The sequence below is a fragment of the Antedon mediterranea genome, chromosome 3, assembly GCF_964355755.1.
Source record: "Antedon mediterranea chromosome 3, ecAntMedi1.1, whole genome shotgun sequence".
Taxonomy (NCBI): Eukaryota; Metazoa; Echinodermata; class Crinoidea; order Comatulida; family Antedonidae; genus Antedon; species Antedon mediterranea.
This window is the reverse complement of record NC_092672.1, coordinates 21,428,847-21,444,152: the sequence shown is the minus strand read 5'-3', so window position 1 is coordinate 21,444,152 and position 15,306 is coordinate 21,428,847. Positions and strand designations below refer to the sequence as shown.

Below are 15,306 nucleotides of genomic sequence, written 5' to 3'. Positions count from 1 at the left end.
ATTCCCATTGTCCAAATCATCCTATCGCTCTTTTATTCATTAACCATCAACGGATAACCTTCTGAGGGGCTATAGTTCATTTTATACGATACATTCCCATTGTCCAAATAATCCTATCGCTCTTTATGCATTAACCATCAACGGATAACCTTCTGAGGGGGCTACAGTTGATTTTATACAATACATTCCCATTTTCAAAATCTTCCTATCGCTCTTTATTCATTAACCATCAACGGACAACCTTCCGACGGAGCTATAGTTCATTTCATACGATACCGTACATTCCCATTGTCCAAATGGTGCTATCGCTCTTTATTCATAAACCATCAACGGACAATCTTCTGAGGGAGCTATAGGCCTAGTTGATTTTATACGATACATTCCCATTGTCAAAATCATCCTATCGCTCTTTATTCATTAACCATCAACGGACAACCTTCTGAAGGAACATTGTTTGATTTTATAAGATGCATTTTTGTCATAGCGTTGTTTATTCATCAAACTGAAACAATATATCGATAAAAAAAATGAAATTCTAAATATTTGGAGTTTATGTTACATGATTAGTGCATGCATTAGTAGGAACAAATTTCATTTGTTCCCATTAAAATATTTCTTATATATTAATACAGTAGTATTTCTAAAATTCTTTCAGGTTGTTCAACCGTTGGCCTGTCCATCTGGTAAAAGTTTACTGAAGAACCAGTCTGAAATTGCTGACTGGATGAAACGTGTGGAAGACAAATTGAATCCAGATTACGAAGAATTGAATAAACCACTGAAAGCAGTTTGCCAACAATGAACTAAATAGGCCTATGCAGGAGATGGCCGTTTATGTTCTTTCTATCATTTTCCAACAACTAAAGTAGTTCTTTGTTTTGTTGTTTATTAAACATTTCCAACAATATGTTACAATTAGTTCTTTTTTTCGTTTTAATAAAACATTTTTCCAACTATTTTACAATCAGTTCTTTATTTTCGTTTGTTTATTAAAACATTTTCCATCAACAATATATTAATTACTTTTTATAATTATTAAACAATAATTAAGCTTATTTTCAAGGAGTTTTTTGCATAAGCGCCACTAGTTTGGAACCAGGTTCCACTCCATACCCGTCAATGTAAATCTCTTAAGTAAATCAAGTAACTTCTAAAATCTCACCTTTTCAATAATTCTTGTTGGTCTTTTAGCGCTGTAAAACATCAGTAAATAGCGCTTTATAAAAGTTTATTATTTTTTGTATTATATAATATATATTTATAATAATATAATAATGTATATACAGTACTATAATAGTTCTCTTTAATGGAGACTATGTTTTCCCATATTCTATCTCCTCCTAAACCTCACAGTCGACACACTTTTTCAAACAAAAAACGTTTCAAACCCATGTCTCTGCTACATCTTTATGCCTTAACATGGGGCTCAAACATTCTTGACATCTTTACATGTCACATATCACATAGTTAGGTCGCAGAGAGGTCATAAAGACACATGTCCATTGGAAGAATCTTTTAAATATATTATTTGAGTTGTAAAATTGTTGACCTATGCATTATAAAGTACAACAAACATCGACAGTTGTATTTTCTGGTTGAGTGAATCCATCTCCAAATCCAACAGTCTTAATAAGTTGAGGTTTATTATCACACATTGGACACAATTTATTCCTTACTTTGGAAGATCGCATCCAAATAATTAGATTGTATCGTTCACCATCTGATATTGGAAGAGCACCGTGCATGTGTTGTCCTCGATGAATTAAACCATACGTTGGCTTGTGGCAATATTCAGTACGCCGTGGTTCTTCTATTCCTTGTTGCTGTTAAAAACAACACAAAATTAACAAACCTGCTATGTTGCTATATAAAAGACAACCATGTCACTTGTAGATTCAACAGAGGTATACAAAAGCCAAAAGTTCAGGTACTGAAAACAAGCATCTGAGGGTGGTTGGGAGAATATATACAATATGATTGTCACCAATATAGATACATTTTTACTTTAAAAAATTGTATTCAGGTCATAATGTTCTATGAGCTGTTAGATTAAGATTTTTTTTTTCTCTCTTTTGCTATGGATAAAATATTATGTCACCATGATATTCCGAAATAAAAAGATAAATGAAATGAAATAATAACAAAATCATATTGGTCATAAAGTATTACCTAAAATAGAATGTAAACCATTTAATTATGGTGTTCAGTGCCAAAATTATACAAATCGTTGCTTTGTTTTTTATAACCGGATATATTCAGGCATTGTTTTTACTTACATGACGCATGCCTCCAAAATACAATGACCCCTCAGTGAAATCACTTGTAAGTGATATATTAAGAGTGACCTCTGCATTATCATAATGATAGTTAAGATCCAAATCTTCTCCAATCTTGTACTTTACAACAAAAGCTTTGTGAGAGTCTAACAAGTCTCCACCACAGTCTGGATACAAGAGCCTAGCGAGTGGAGTTATGTAATTCTGACGTAAAGGTGTGATGAAGAGAGTCATCAAATCCCAATTCATTCATTAATACCTACAACAAAATACATTTTGAGAATTTTAAGCAGGTCTATGCTTTACTAATAGTAGTGGCTTTTATTTTATTTTTATTTATTTTCAATCCTTCTACATAACAAAGAAATCAAATATATTCTTTAAAAATAAAATCAATATCAAGAAGTGATAAAATACAGTAAAAATAACAATGCTTGGTCAATTGTAGATCATGGAAGTCATGTCATGTTGTAACATGGTGGGACCAAACCCTATTAGTCACACAGGCTATTCACCCCTTAATCTCCCCGATGTCTACTTAACTTGGAACACTACATTCCTGAGGTGGGTCTTCCAAGGAAAATCAATCAGGATGTGGTACCATTTAATTAGTCATCCTTCCTGTCCCCTTAATATAAATATATGTTTTTTTGTAGTTAAGTTAGTTAGTTCGGGTATTGATTCTTGAGACTATAACATCAGTCAGAATCACTACGTTTCACATTGTTTTATAATATTACTTTTTGATTGAATAAATATTATATTTTGTACATTGAATAATTGTGTGCCATCGTTATTGTCTTGGCCCTCGACACGACTACCGTTACATGGTGGCAGCGGTTTTTACGAACTCACGTAGAAAAAGTAAATTTATACAGTCGACCAAGCTGTAGAATTTGAAAAGAAGCTGATTTTTATTTCCGAAACGGATTTTGTTTTCAACACAAGTAAAGAGTGAGTAGTAACCAATCTACACTCTTGGACACAACAACAAGGAACACAAAGGAACACAGAGAGCAACACAAGTAAAGAGTGAGTAGTAACCATTCTACACTCTTGGAAACAACAAACACAAGAAACACAAAGGAACAGAGACGTACAAAGAGCAACACAAGTAAAGGGTGAGTAACCAATCTACACTCTAATTAGCATATACTTTCATACTGACGGTGGCATTTATTTTATACTTTAATAATTCTTGTTGATAATTGTATAATAATTCTCAATATTACTTATATGTGACCTGCTCTGGCAAAGTGAAACATAAGTCGAAAATTTAAATTTTTCAGATTTGTATTCTATCTGGTAGGAAATGTTATATCCTTTACAATGATACCAAACTTAATATTTAACATGAAGGGGATCCCGAGATATTGTACGTTAAGTCGAAGCATGTATAAAGAAATATACAAATAACAGTTTTGAGAAAATCATGATTGAATGTCAATGTTATTTTATAAAACAACAACACAAATTAATATTTGTTAATCTAATAGTGTATACTTTCTAAGTATCACACAATCACAAAATATGATACAATGAAATGTTTTTTGGTAGGATATTGATTACTGTGACAATGCATACAAAAACATATTTCCACATTCTATGTTAAGTACATACTTGTGTTTCTTTTAAGCACTTGCTTAAAATGGTAAAAAAGGGGGTAAATTAATGTTTTTACACTAAAAAAACTGTATTATTCTTTAGGAATTAATTAAATGTATACAATAAATTAAGTTATATAACATTAAATACCATTTCTTGAACTACTGGATTTAAGTACGTTCTTAAAAGTTACTTAAATAATTTAAATTTTAGTTGTGTAGTGCCTGCTGATTAGATAACAAATACAACTTAAATAACATTATGCGATTGCTTTAATCAATTAAATAATGGATATGTTTTAAGCACATACTAATGTATTAAGTTTGTTTTAAGCATTTACTTACAATTGTGTAATGTTCATGAAATTATGTTGGTGTAAGGGCATAATCATAGCCTACAATAACATGAATTAATACAATACTTATTATGTAAAAACAATAAATATGGTAGGCCTATGTGATATGTAGGCAAATAAAAGTGCCACTTAGGCCTAGCCTACCTATCCTAGCTAGGCCTATTATTTGCCCTGCAGCCTACCTAGCTAACCTACCTAGGCCTAGCTAGTCTAGTCTAGACCTGCTAGGCCTACCCTAGGGCCTAGCTAGGCTAGGACAAGTAGGCCTAGAAGGACCCAGCCTGGAGTCCAAAAGGCTACTTAGTAGGCCTAGGCTAGTCACTACACTGGCTGTAATAATTTAATATCATAGGTCCTTTGCTACTCTCATTGTGTTTTTATTTTTTAGTCATTGTATTTGGCCTAGACCTAGGCCCTAGACTAGATCCATCGATTATCTTAAATCTGAATTGTTTACACTCTCTTCTCCGCGTAAAAAGTAAACAGGTCAAAGGTCATTATAAGGGCCAATTACAGTACTGTATTTCTACTACGCGCTAGCCATTACGTGGCGTATCCTTGACAACGGATTTCTGTTGTGTAAAAATCACGTCAGAGAAGCTTTTTACCTCCTCTAATTCCCGCTGAAGAAGCCAAAAATATTGAAAACCACTTGAAATACCCACTGAATATGGCTTATGAATATTTAAATTTTCAGACTCTACCATGTTTCTAAAGGTAGCTATACAAATATTTTCATAAACTGCACAGTTTTCTAACAGTGTTTCATGCACTTTATTTCATTTTTTTGCAACAAAATGAAATCAAGACAAAAAAGGTACTCATTAAAATCACTTATTTAGCCCTTTTATAAACTTAATTCACACAAAATGAAACTTGATCTTGATTCTTAAATAGTTGTAGATTCCAAAAAGGGGAAAACCCTATTTTCACCAAGATAGTGATTTTTAACGTACATAGTACTTCTATAGGTCAATACACTGAATAAAGATCAGCGAGTTATGTTTCACTATGCCAGAGCAGGTCACATATTGTAGTTAAGGTACATTCTGTTATTAGCCTAATTGATTCCAAACTTATCGTACATTCTCACTTAAAATGGCAACTCCGCGACTTACTCGGTCCCAAACCCGTACAACCCTTATTAGTACCCCTGGGTTGGCTCCTAACTTTGAGAGTCCACCTAGCCCTCCCCCACCATCTCAATCCGAAACAGCTATGAAAATGCGCATGCTTGAGTTAGAACTTGAACTCCAACGTCTTCGAATGCGTCAACAACCACCCCAGGATACTCATAGCCCCATTAATAAGATCCCTAAAATCACAGATAAGGATGACATTGACATCTACTTGTCATGCTTTGAGCGTATTGCAGCACAGTGCCAAATTTCCCCCGAAAATTGGACCCTACACCTTCTCCCAAAATTAACTGGTAAAGCCAGGGAGGCCTACAACGATATGCCTTTACAGAACTTCACATATAATGACCTTAAAGATGCTATCCTCTTGAAGTACCACCTCACAGCCGAAACATATCGGAAACAATTTAGACAAACCCCCAAACCCCTTTCAATGTCCACTAGAGAGTGGGTTGGAAAACTTGATCGAGACATGACGAGGTGGCTCCGAAGTGCAAAAGTTAACCTACAAGACCCCAAGGAAATTCTTGACTTTTTTGTTTTAGATCAGGCAATCCAAAAACTCCCCTTCCCGCTTGCTTCCCTAATCAAAGAAAGAGAGCCCAAAACGTCCAATGAATTTTCTCGAATTGCCGATACCTTGATTGAAATTAAAGGTAAACCCTGGATGGAATCTATTTCTAAACCCAACACCAGACCTTCCCCGAGAATATCCGCCCCTCCATCAACAGCCCCGTCGTTTTCTAGTTACAGTCCCGCATCCCAAGGCCCTCCCCAACCTACATCGAGTTATTCCCCAAAACCTTTGCTCTCGATCCCTTTTGATAATTATTCAGCCCCTAGCGGTACCTACACAACTCGCCAATACACAACACAAAACATTACATGCTATAAATGTAATAAACCAGGCCACATTAGTCGACAATGCCCACTTAACAACAACCCTGCAAAAGATCAATGACTAGGCCTGTATATTAAACACAATTGTGGGACCAGCCCATGGTTACTGTCTGGTACAATTAACAACAGACAGGCCGAAATACTTAGAGACACTGGGTGCTCCCAAAGCATTGTAAAAAGTACCTTTGTTAAACCCAAGGATTATACCAGTGAAACTGTCACCGTACAAGGCTTTACTGGTCAATGCATAACCCTCCCAGTTGTACACGTACATATTGATTGTAAGGCCTATAGAGGAAAATTAAAGGCAGCCGTAAGTAATGACACCCCTAAAGACTTATTACTTGGCAACGAAGTTATGACCGGTAACCCAAACGACGTCACATGGCCCCCTTCTATACTAGCTATTACCAGAAAACAAGCCCATGACCAAGAAAGACAAGAGGCTATTAATTTAGCTGCTGCCCTTAATGTTAAAACGTCCCCAATCCCTGATGCCCTACCACTTAAACCTTCCCCAAGATCGTCCCGAATTGTAAAGAAAAATGACAACACTACCACTGCCCACATTACCGATCATTCACCTTTGGACATCAAAACAACACCACACCAACTTACACATCAACAAAAAGAAGATAAAACAATTAGCACCATAATACATGATAGAACTGTCTCTTTTGACCAAATTAATTCTCATCGTGTATGCTTTTATTTGAAAGATGATATATTATTTAGAAAATGGAAATCTATTAAGACCAGTGTTAATCTCCCTGGCCTAGAACAAATCGTATTGCCCACAATTTATCGCCCGACTATACTTTCCTTAGCCCATGACAACCCAACATCCGGCCACCTCGGTGTAAACAAAACAACACAACGTATCCTACAATCCTTTTATTGGCCAGGTATTTTTTCGGATGTTGCTACGTACTGTAGAACATGCGACATATGTCAGAAAACAGCCCATGCTAATACGTATAGTAAGGCCCCCTTGAAACCCATAGAAATTGTCGGTCAACCATTCTCCAAAGTAGAAATTGACATTCTAGGCCCACTTAAACGTTCGAAAAACAGAAAAGCCTATATACTGACAATTTGCGACTATGCCACTCGATTCCCTTTTGCTGTGCCCCTTAGTAATATTGAAGCCAAAACTGTGGCCGATGCATTGATATTGGTGTTCAAAGATTTTGGATTCCCATCACAAATCCTATCCAATCAGGGCACAAACTTCACTTCACGACTGATGAAACAATTATCAGACTTATTACAAATTGAACAGATGACGTCTACCCCTTTTCACCAGCAAACAAATGGTCTTGTCGAGAAGTTTAATGGGACAATGAAAAATATGATAAAGTCTCTCGCCCCAGAACAATTTGATGAATGGGATAGATATGTTCCTTTATTTCTATTCGCATACCGCGATTCCCAACATGAATCAACAGGATTCACACCCTCTGAACTTGTATTTGCCCACGAAGTTAAAACACCACTTCGACTTTTAAAGGACAGCATGACAAACACGATAGACAACAAACAACCTATTGCTCATTACATAAGTGACTTACAAGACAAATTAAGGGTTGTTAATGACATTGCTAGAACCAACCTTAAACAAGCCCAAGCGAAACAGAAACATTATTATGATAAGAAAACATTGCCTCGAAAATTTAAGGTGGGACAGAAAGTATTAATTCTCCTCCCAGATGACACATCGAAAGTTAAATCTAAATGGCAAGGTCCCTATCCTATCTCTAAAGTTTTAAGTGATGTTAATTATGAAATACTAGTTGGTAACAAACACAAAACATACCACATTAATTTACTACGATTATACAACGAACGTCCACAGAAACAAAACAATGATTGTATGTACACTGCCCCTGACCCCGATCCAGACGATTGGTTTCCCCCTGAGCCACCAGGCCCCGCCACTTCCCAGGCCCAATCCTATAAAGACATTGATATCCCGGGCTATCTTACCCCTTCCCAGAAAGATGACCTTCACCATATCTTCTACTCAAAATGATTTATGTTTACAGATATCCCAGGTAGAACAGATATGGTAAAACATGAAGTCCGTACGACAACAGATACCCCAATAAGACAAAAAGCCTATAGAATCCCTTATGCATTAGAAGACCAAGTCAAATTACAAATACAACACATGCATGATAATGGTATTATTGAACCATCGACAAGCCCATGGGCTGCCCCCATTGTTTCTGTTCCAAAACCGGATGGATCACTACGTATTTGTACCGATTACAGGGAATTAAACAAAATCACCATTATTGACCCATACCCTATGCCCCGTATAGATGATATCATTGATAAGGTCGGTAATGCCAAATTCATTACTAAACTTGATCTAACACAAGGGTATTACCAAATAGCTCTGACTGATGAAGCTAAACTTAAGTCTGCATTTATTACACCATGGGGCCAATACCAATACAAAGTTATGCCATTTGGCATGGCTAATAGCCCAGGTACCGTTCAGAGACTAATGGATAACATTCTAAGGGGCACTGAATGTTTTGCCCGTGCTTATTTAGATGACATTGCGATATTTAGTACCGACTGGAATTCCCACTTACTCCACATAACTGAAGTACTAGATAGGATAAACGCAGCAGGCCTCACAGTAAAACCTACTAAGTGTGAGATAGCCCAGGAAACTGTGTCATATTTGGGTCATGTAATTGGAAACGGCCTAGTAAGACCCAGTCCGGATAAATTATCTGCTTTACAGAACTGTCCCCGCCCCATAACCAAAACCAATATCCGGGCATTCTTAGGCCTTGCTAATTATTATCGGAAATTCATCCCTGACTTTTCCCAAATTGCGCTCCCCCTGACTGAGGCCACTCGGAAATCATCCCCTAATAATGTTAACTGGTCGGAGCAAATGGAAACTTCCTTTAGAACCTTAAAAACAAAATTGACCGATTCCCCTGTATTAGTAAGCCCAAATTTTGATAAACAATTTATCCTACAATGTGACGCTAGCAATCAAGCTATCGGCGCAGTCTTGACCCAATGTGACGATAATGAACATGAACACCCTGTTGCCTATTTAAGTAAGAAATTAACTCCGTGTGAAGAAAACTATGGGATTATGGAAAAAGAATGCTTAGCTATTTTGTGGGCCATACGACAATTTCATGTTTATCTATATGGTCGGCCCTTTATAGTACAAACAGATCACAAAGCTATTAAATGGCTGGATCAAATGAAAACTACAAATCCTCGTCTTACTAGATGGAGTTTGACTTTACAGCCTTATAGTTTTACTGTTCAATATAAGAAAGGATCACATAATACTAATGCTGATGCTTTGTCTCGAATCTAATTATGTTAGGATACTTTATTTTTACACCTTATGTACAGTACAGTAGTTAAGAGTGTCTTTTTCAATAATTTTGTAAAATCAATTTCATCTTGTTATTTGCTTATCAGATTGGATTTAGTTAAATGTAGTATTAAGTTTACTGCCACTGTCATGATGATGTGTATGTTGAATTGTGTTTTATTGGTTCTCCCCTCCTGCCCATTGGGTACAAGAAGCTTTTCACAACTATGTTCCCTGAATGAAGTTAATTATAATGGATCACAAGAAACTTTTAACACTTACATGAGAATTACTTATTGATAAACTATTTCACTTTATTCCTCGGATTGATGAGAAACGTGAATCCAGAAATGTACACTTTTTAAAGATTTTCTTCAAGATATAGTGGACAGTCAACTGCAGTTATGTCGTTCTCAAATTTTTTTGTTATGAACTGAATTTTGGGAAGCAGGTCAACTTGTTTCTAGGCAACAGCTGATTGATTGATGGATCCATCAGGAGTAAATACAGGAGTTACTACATTTATGACCTGCTGACTTTCATTTTCAACTGAACATGTTTGCTGAGCTATATATTATTATGAACGCTTTATATTATTATTATGACTTTTAATTTGAGAACTTTACCAATTTTACTTTTACTTTTGTATGTTTTGCCACGTTAGCCGATTTATTGATTTGTGACGATTTGCGTTACGTTTTCTTTTGTTTAGATTTAAGATGTTCGTAGTTAAGTTTGTTTCTCAATACAATTTTGGCTCAGTGACTCGTTGGTTTCGAAGACACGGCTTCGAATTGACGAGCGGGGGAATGTAACATGGTGGGACCAAACCCTATTAGTCACACAGGCTATTCACCCCTTAATCTCCCCGATGTCTACTTAACTTGGAACACTACATTCCTGAGGTGGGTCTTCCAAGGAAAGTCAATCAGGATGTGGTACCATTTAATTAGTCATCCTTCCTGTCCCCTTAATATAAATATATGTTTTTTTGTAGTTAAGTTGTTAGTTCGGGTATTGATTCTTGAGACTATAACATCAGTCAGAATCACTACGTTTCACATTGTTTTATAATATTACTTTTTGATTGAATAAATATTATATTTTGTACATTGAATAATTGTGTGCCATCGTTATTGTCTTGGCCCTCGACACGACTACCGTTACACATGTAGTCTAGTAGGAAGGAGGGGTTACCGTGCATGCACCCCCATGATGTATTTTTTTAATGTACATTTTTGTAATCCTGAATATATATAATTAACATTTTTTGATGTTCCCAAGACGAAATATTGTCCCATGGGGTCTTTTGGGGGCCATTTTGGTGGCCATCTTGGATTTATCAAAATCATAAATATAGACGGTACTTGACAAAGACTGATCATAGAGGTCTGATTTTGGTCTTAAATTGTTGAGAATATGCACATTTCTATGTACTATAATGAAAAGTTTTCGTTCAAAATGGCCGTAAATGCCACTTTTGACCTTTGACCTTGTTTTTACATAAGGGTCATATCTTGGTAACCCCTGGTCATAAAGATTTTATTTTTATCTTAAATTGTTCAGAATATCCATATTTATATTAGCTTTAATGAATGGAACATATTTTTGAAATTTGACAGGAAATATCATTTTTGACCTTTGACATTATTGCACGGTAACCCCTCCTTCCTACCCTACTAATGTTTATGAGGGGCATTTATACCAAATGATGTTAATGGGGTAGGGGAGTTAATATTTGAGGTGGGGTTTTTGATTAGTTTATGCAAAGCAGGGCATTTACGGTAGCCACACTTACACCATAATTGTTCATTGTATTTGGTCTTCCTTTTGGTAAATCTGTGTTTTCAAAATGTTCTATTTCTTCTTTAAATGAATTACAAAACTCTTCAGTAAATATTGGAAAAGAGTAAATACGCTCTCCTACATAAAAAAAACCAGTTAAATGTGAAACATAAAACGTAATTACAGTAAATATGCAAGTTTTTGAATGCCATTTTAATGAGTTATAGAACATCCATTGTTCACAAAATAACAATGCAAAAACATGTAATTTTGCCATTTTTTGTGTGCTTAACTTTTCCTTTAATGTGTTTGAAATATGCCTTTTCGTCAAATAGTTTTAATCATATAGGAAAGCTTGCTCTACTAGTGTATAGCTTTGATTTTTATCTTTTTCGATTACTGTTCCATGGCAGAATGAGCTTCACAACAGTGGTGGCGCCAGCGGGGGGTGGCTACGGGGGCTCTAGCCCCCTCGTCGGGGAGCCTAGCCCCCCCGTCGGGGAACACGGGTACTTTTTGTCGGGGAATATAATATACAGTAAAAAACGTTCGCGTTCACTTCATATAGCTTGTTCAGCGCCTAGAAAACCACGACGTTCCATTGACCGTGAGAGTACGTCAGAGGGCTATTATGCACTTTTATGCATTCATTTATTGCCAGCGATCTAACTTACTACTAAACATTAGCTAGCGCACTTGTCTGGCGGTATCCCTTTGTACGAATCGTTCAACGTTGGGTCGAGACGCGTGATATCAAGTTCCATCCAGGGACCAAAATGTGTAATGTAGTTATTTTCCAGGCGAAGTTTACCGACGGTTACCGAAGGGAACACGGGTACTTTTTGTCGGGGAATATAATATACAGTAAAAAGCGTTCGCGTTTACTTCGTAGCTAGCTTCAGCGCCTAGAAAACCGCGACGTTTCATTGACCGTGAGAGTACGTCAGAGTGATATTATGCACTTTATATGCATTCATTATTGCCAGCGATCTAACTTACTACTAAACAATAGCTATAGGTTCGCACTTGTCTGGCGGTATCCCTTTGTACGAATCGTTCAACGTTGGGTCGAGACGCGTGATATCATGTTCCATCCAGGGACCAAAATGTGTACTGTAGTTATTTTCCAGGCGAAGTTTACTGACGGTTACGTCGTGTACTGCGTCGACGTACGCTACACTACAGCAAAAACGAATTATGTTAATTGTTCGTATGTTCACCAATTTTTTAATTTACAAGTAACCTTCTGTACCGTGGGGCACCTAAAATAAATTTTTCATCCATTACTTAACAAAAAAACATGCCATTTTCGCTTAGCCAACATCTTATTATAGCTAAGTTATTACATTTTCAATGTCCTGTATGTCATGAATTTCTCACCACTCGGAAGTCCAGATGGTACGCACGCATACACTTGGGAGGAATAAACTTATTTCCCCGACTGAAAAAGGTCTACGCTTGCGTTTTTTAAGCCTCTAGGCCTGATGTTTCCGAAGTATAAAATGCAATTTTTTGAAGACCTGCAGCTCTAGTTTTAAACAGTTTCTTAGCTCAGCCCCAACAATAAAGCTGGTCATATTTCGAAGTACAAGAAGTGCATTTTCCGGGACCTAACATCTCTATTTTTCAAACATTTCTTAGCTCAGTCACAACCTTGATAGGGACTTATATATTTTGTTTCATGTTTTGAAGTATAATAAGTCCAATTTCCGGGACCTCCAACTCTATTTTTCTAAATTTTCTTTGAACTTTTATTTTTTAAATTGAAAAATATGGATTGAAACAGTCATCGCGCATCATTTTTTTGCACGCAGTATTTGTGACCCGATCTGGCAAAACCCTACTTTTGTCGGAAATATTCATTTTTTATTTTTTTATATATTTGGATTATTTGAATCATAAGCTTTGTAGTGGTGTTTATTTCATAAAAATTGAGTAAATATTTAAAAAGTTATTACATTTTAAAAACTTACAAATCATTCAATAGTTTACGAGAAAATCGCGTTTGAAGTTTGCAATGAAATTCTTTTTGATACGCGCTGAAAACTCACTCCGTAGCAACGCGGTATTTTGGTCTAAGGCACAATGACGTCATACCAGGAAGTGTGTGCGATATAATAGCAGCGTGCACATCATAGTCAATTTGACTGATTTCAGACGCCGTTTTAACCTATTTAGTCACTCGAATTAACTATTTTGCACTATTGAAAAGCAGCATTATAACGTCAAGCTTATTTTAACTGGTTTCGGAGGTGTTTACGATATCAACAGCAAAAAACCAAGCAGGCCTAGGCCTAGCTAGGCCTTTTCAGATTTTCGCCGTCATCGCCTGTACTGTATTAAGACCTACTGATGGGTGTTTATCAGGCCGTGTATGGCAGCGGTGCATCCACATTGGGGCTGGCGTTAGTAGTAAACTAGCCTAGACAAGTTTGGCGCCTTGCAGAGTCACAGCTTGCTAGCTACTAACATTGTATTGACGATTTAATACATTTATTTTTTTTTATAACGTGGAAGATTCGCTGTAATGTTTGAACTTGAATCCAATGAGTTTAAAAAACATTTAAGATGAAAGGACTGGACAATAAATTAAATAAATAATTAAGAGCCGATTGGATATATAAAATGTATAAAGAAAACTATTTATTGACTAGACTAAAGCTAGGCCCAGTAGTAGTAGTAGGCCTACAAAACCATAATAAAATTAAGGCCTAGCCCAAAAAAATATAGAAAATACAATTGAATTTATGACGTGAATTGTCTATTTTACTATGGTATAAACAAATACAGGCTACAGCTATTGCAGAACACGCCGAACACTTTACTTTGAATATTAAAATCGTTTTTATTCCAATTTAGGACATGCTGTGTGTAAAATGAAAATAACCTCACAAAAATGTAAACAACTTTTTATTTCCGCGCGTAGAGCGTATAACATCTAGCGCGTTGACCAATAACGTTTGTTATTGCGATGATGCGCCATAGCAACACACGCAGTTCGCTGTTCCAGAAACTTCGAAGAACCGAATTTTCTGAAATTATGTCATAGTAAATCAAAGTTTTCATTGGTTCCTTCTTTAAACTCCGCCCTAATACTTCCATATTTGGAATGTCAAATGGATGAGCTTTATTTTGATGTGTGACCTTTCAACATTGTGCAGCGAACTGGCGATCAAAATGTCGTCAAACTCGGCAACTTTCAACTGAATTTACGCAAAATTTTAGCGTAGATCGTGAATAAATTGTTAGGCTTGAGGAAAATACATGTTTTTAAAACTCTCTTTTTTCATAATTTTAATTAAATTTTGGGAGTTTAAATCAGGTAGACGTATTCTTAAATAGTGAAACATTTCGAAAATGCAAAAACATGAAATCTGCCAGGGTAGTCGATTTGGACTTATTCTGACTGATTAAGTGAATTTTGAATTGCCGACAAAGAGAGGGTTTTGCGAGATCGGGTCACATTTTATTTATGCATTATAAAAAAATGGAAAAAATGGCTACCCTAAATCTGATTAAAATGACCTCAAATGACGCTAGAACGCGTTGCTTCCGGGGGCTTCGCCCCCTGGACCCCCACCGGGGTCCCTTGGCGGCCCCCTGGCCGCCAGCCTAGTGATGCTCGCATAGCCCCCTCGTCGGGGAATGTAGCCCCCGCGTCGGGAAGATCCTGGCGCCACCCCTGCTTTCACAATGTACAGTTATTTAAGTTAGAATCCTTTACTAATTTTTTATAGAATTTGATTACAATAGGTCAACTATCAACAAACCTTTTTCAGTACTCATGAGTTTTATCAAACTTTGCATTGATGCATTTTTGTGCTTGCTATGTTCTACCAACTTCAGAAATGTTAGGCTCAGAAATGAAATCTACAACAATTTCAATGA

At 36.4% G+C, this 15,306-nt stretch overlaps 2 protein-coding genes across 2 annotated transcripts in view; one reads left to right on the top strand and one right to left on the bottom strand.

Annotated features, from left to right (window-relative positions):
• Nucleotides 1–945, top strand: part of LOC140045033 (uncharacterized) — a 242,741-nt gene extending 241,796 nt beyond the window's left edge. The window contains exon 3 of the mRNA XM_072089767.1: nt 656–945. Coding sequence (XP_071945868.1) covers nt 656–802 — 147 coding nt within the window. The 3' untranslated portion in view covers nt 803–945. The remainder of the gene's footprint in view (nt 1–655) is intronic.
• Nucleotides 946–1,085: 140 nt separating this feature from the next.
• Nucleotides 1,086–15,240, bottom strand: LOC140045028 (2-oxoglutarate and iron-dependent oxygenase domain-containing protein 2-like). Its single transcript, XM_072089761.1, is given in 5 exon segments — nt 1,086–1,823; nt 2,277–2,498; nt 2,500–2,535; nt 11,432–11,556; nt 15,189–15,240. Coding segments are annotated over 5 exon segments (687 nt in total). The 5' UTR covers nt 15,226–15,240; the 3' UTR covers nt 1,086–1,556.
• Between the last annotated feature and the right edge of the window lie 66 nt (nt 15,241–15,306).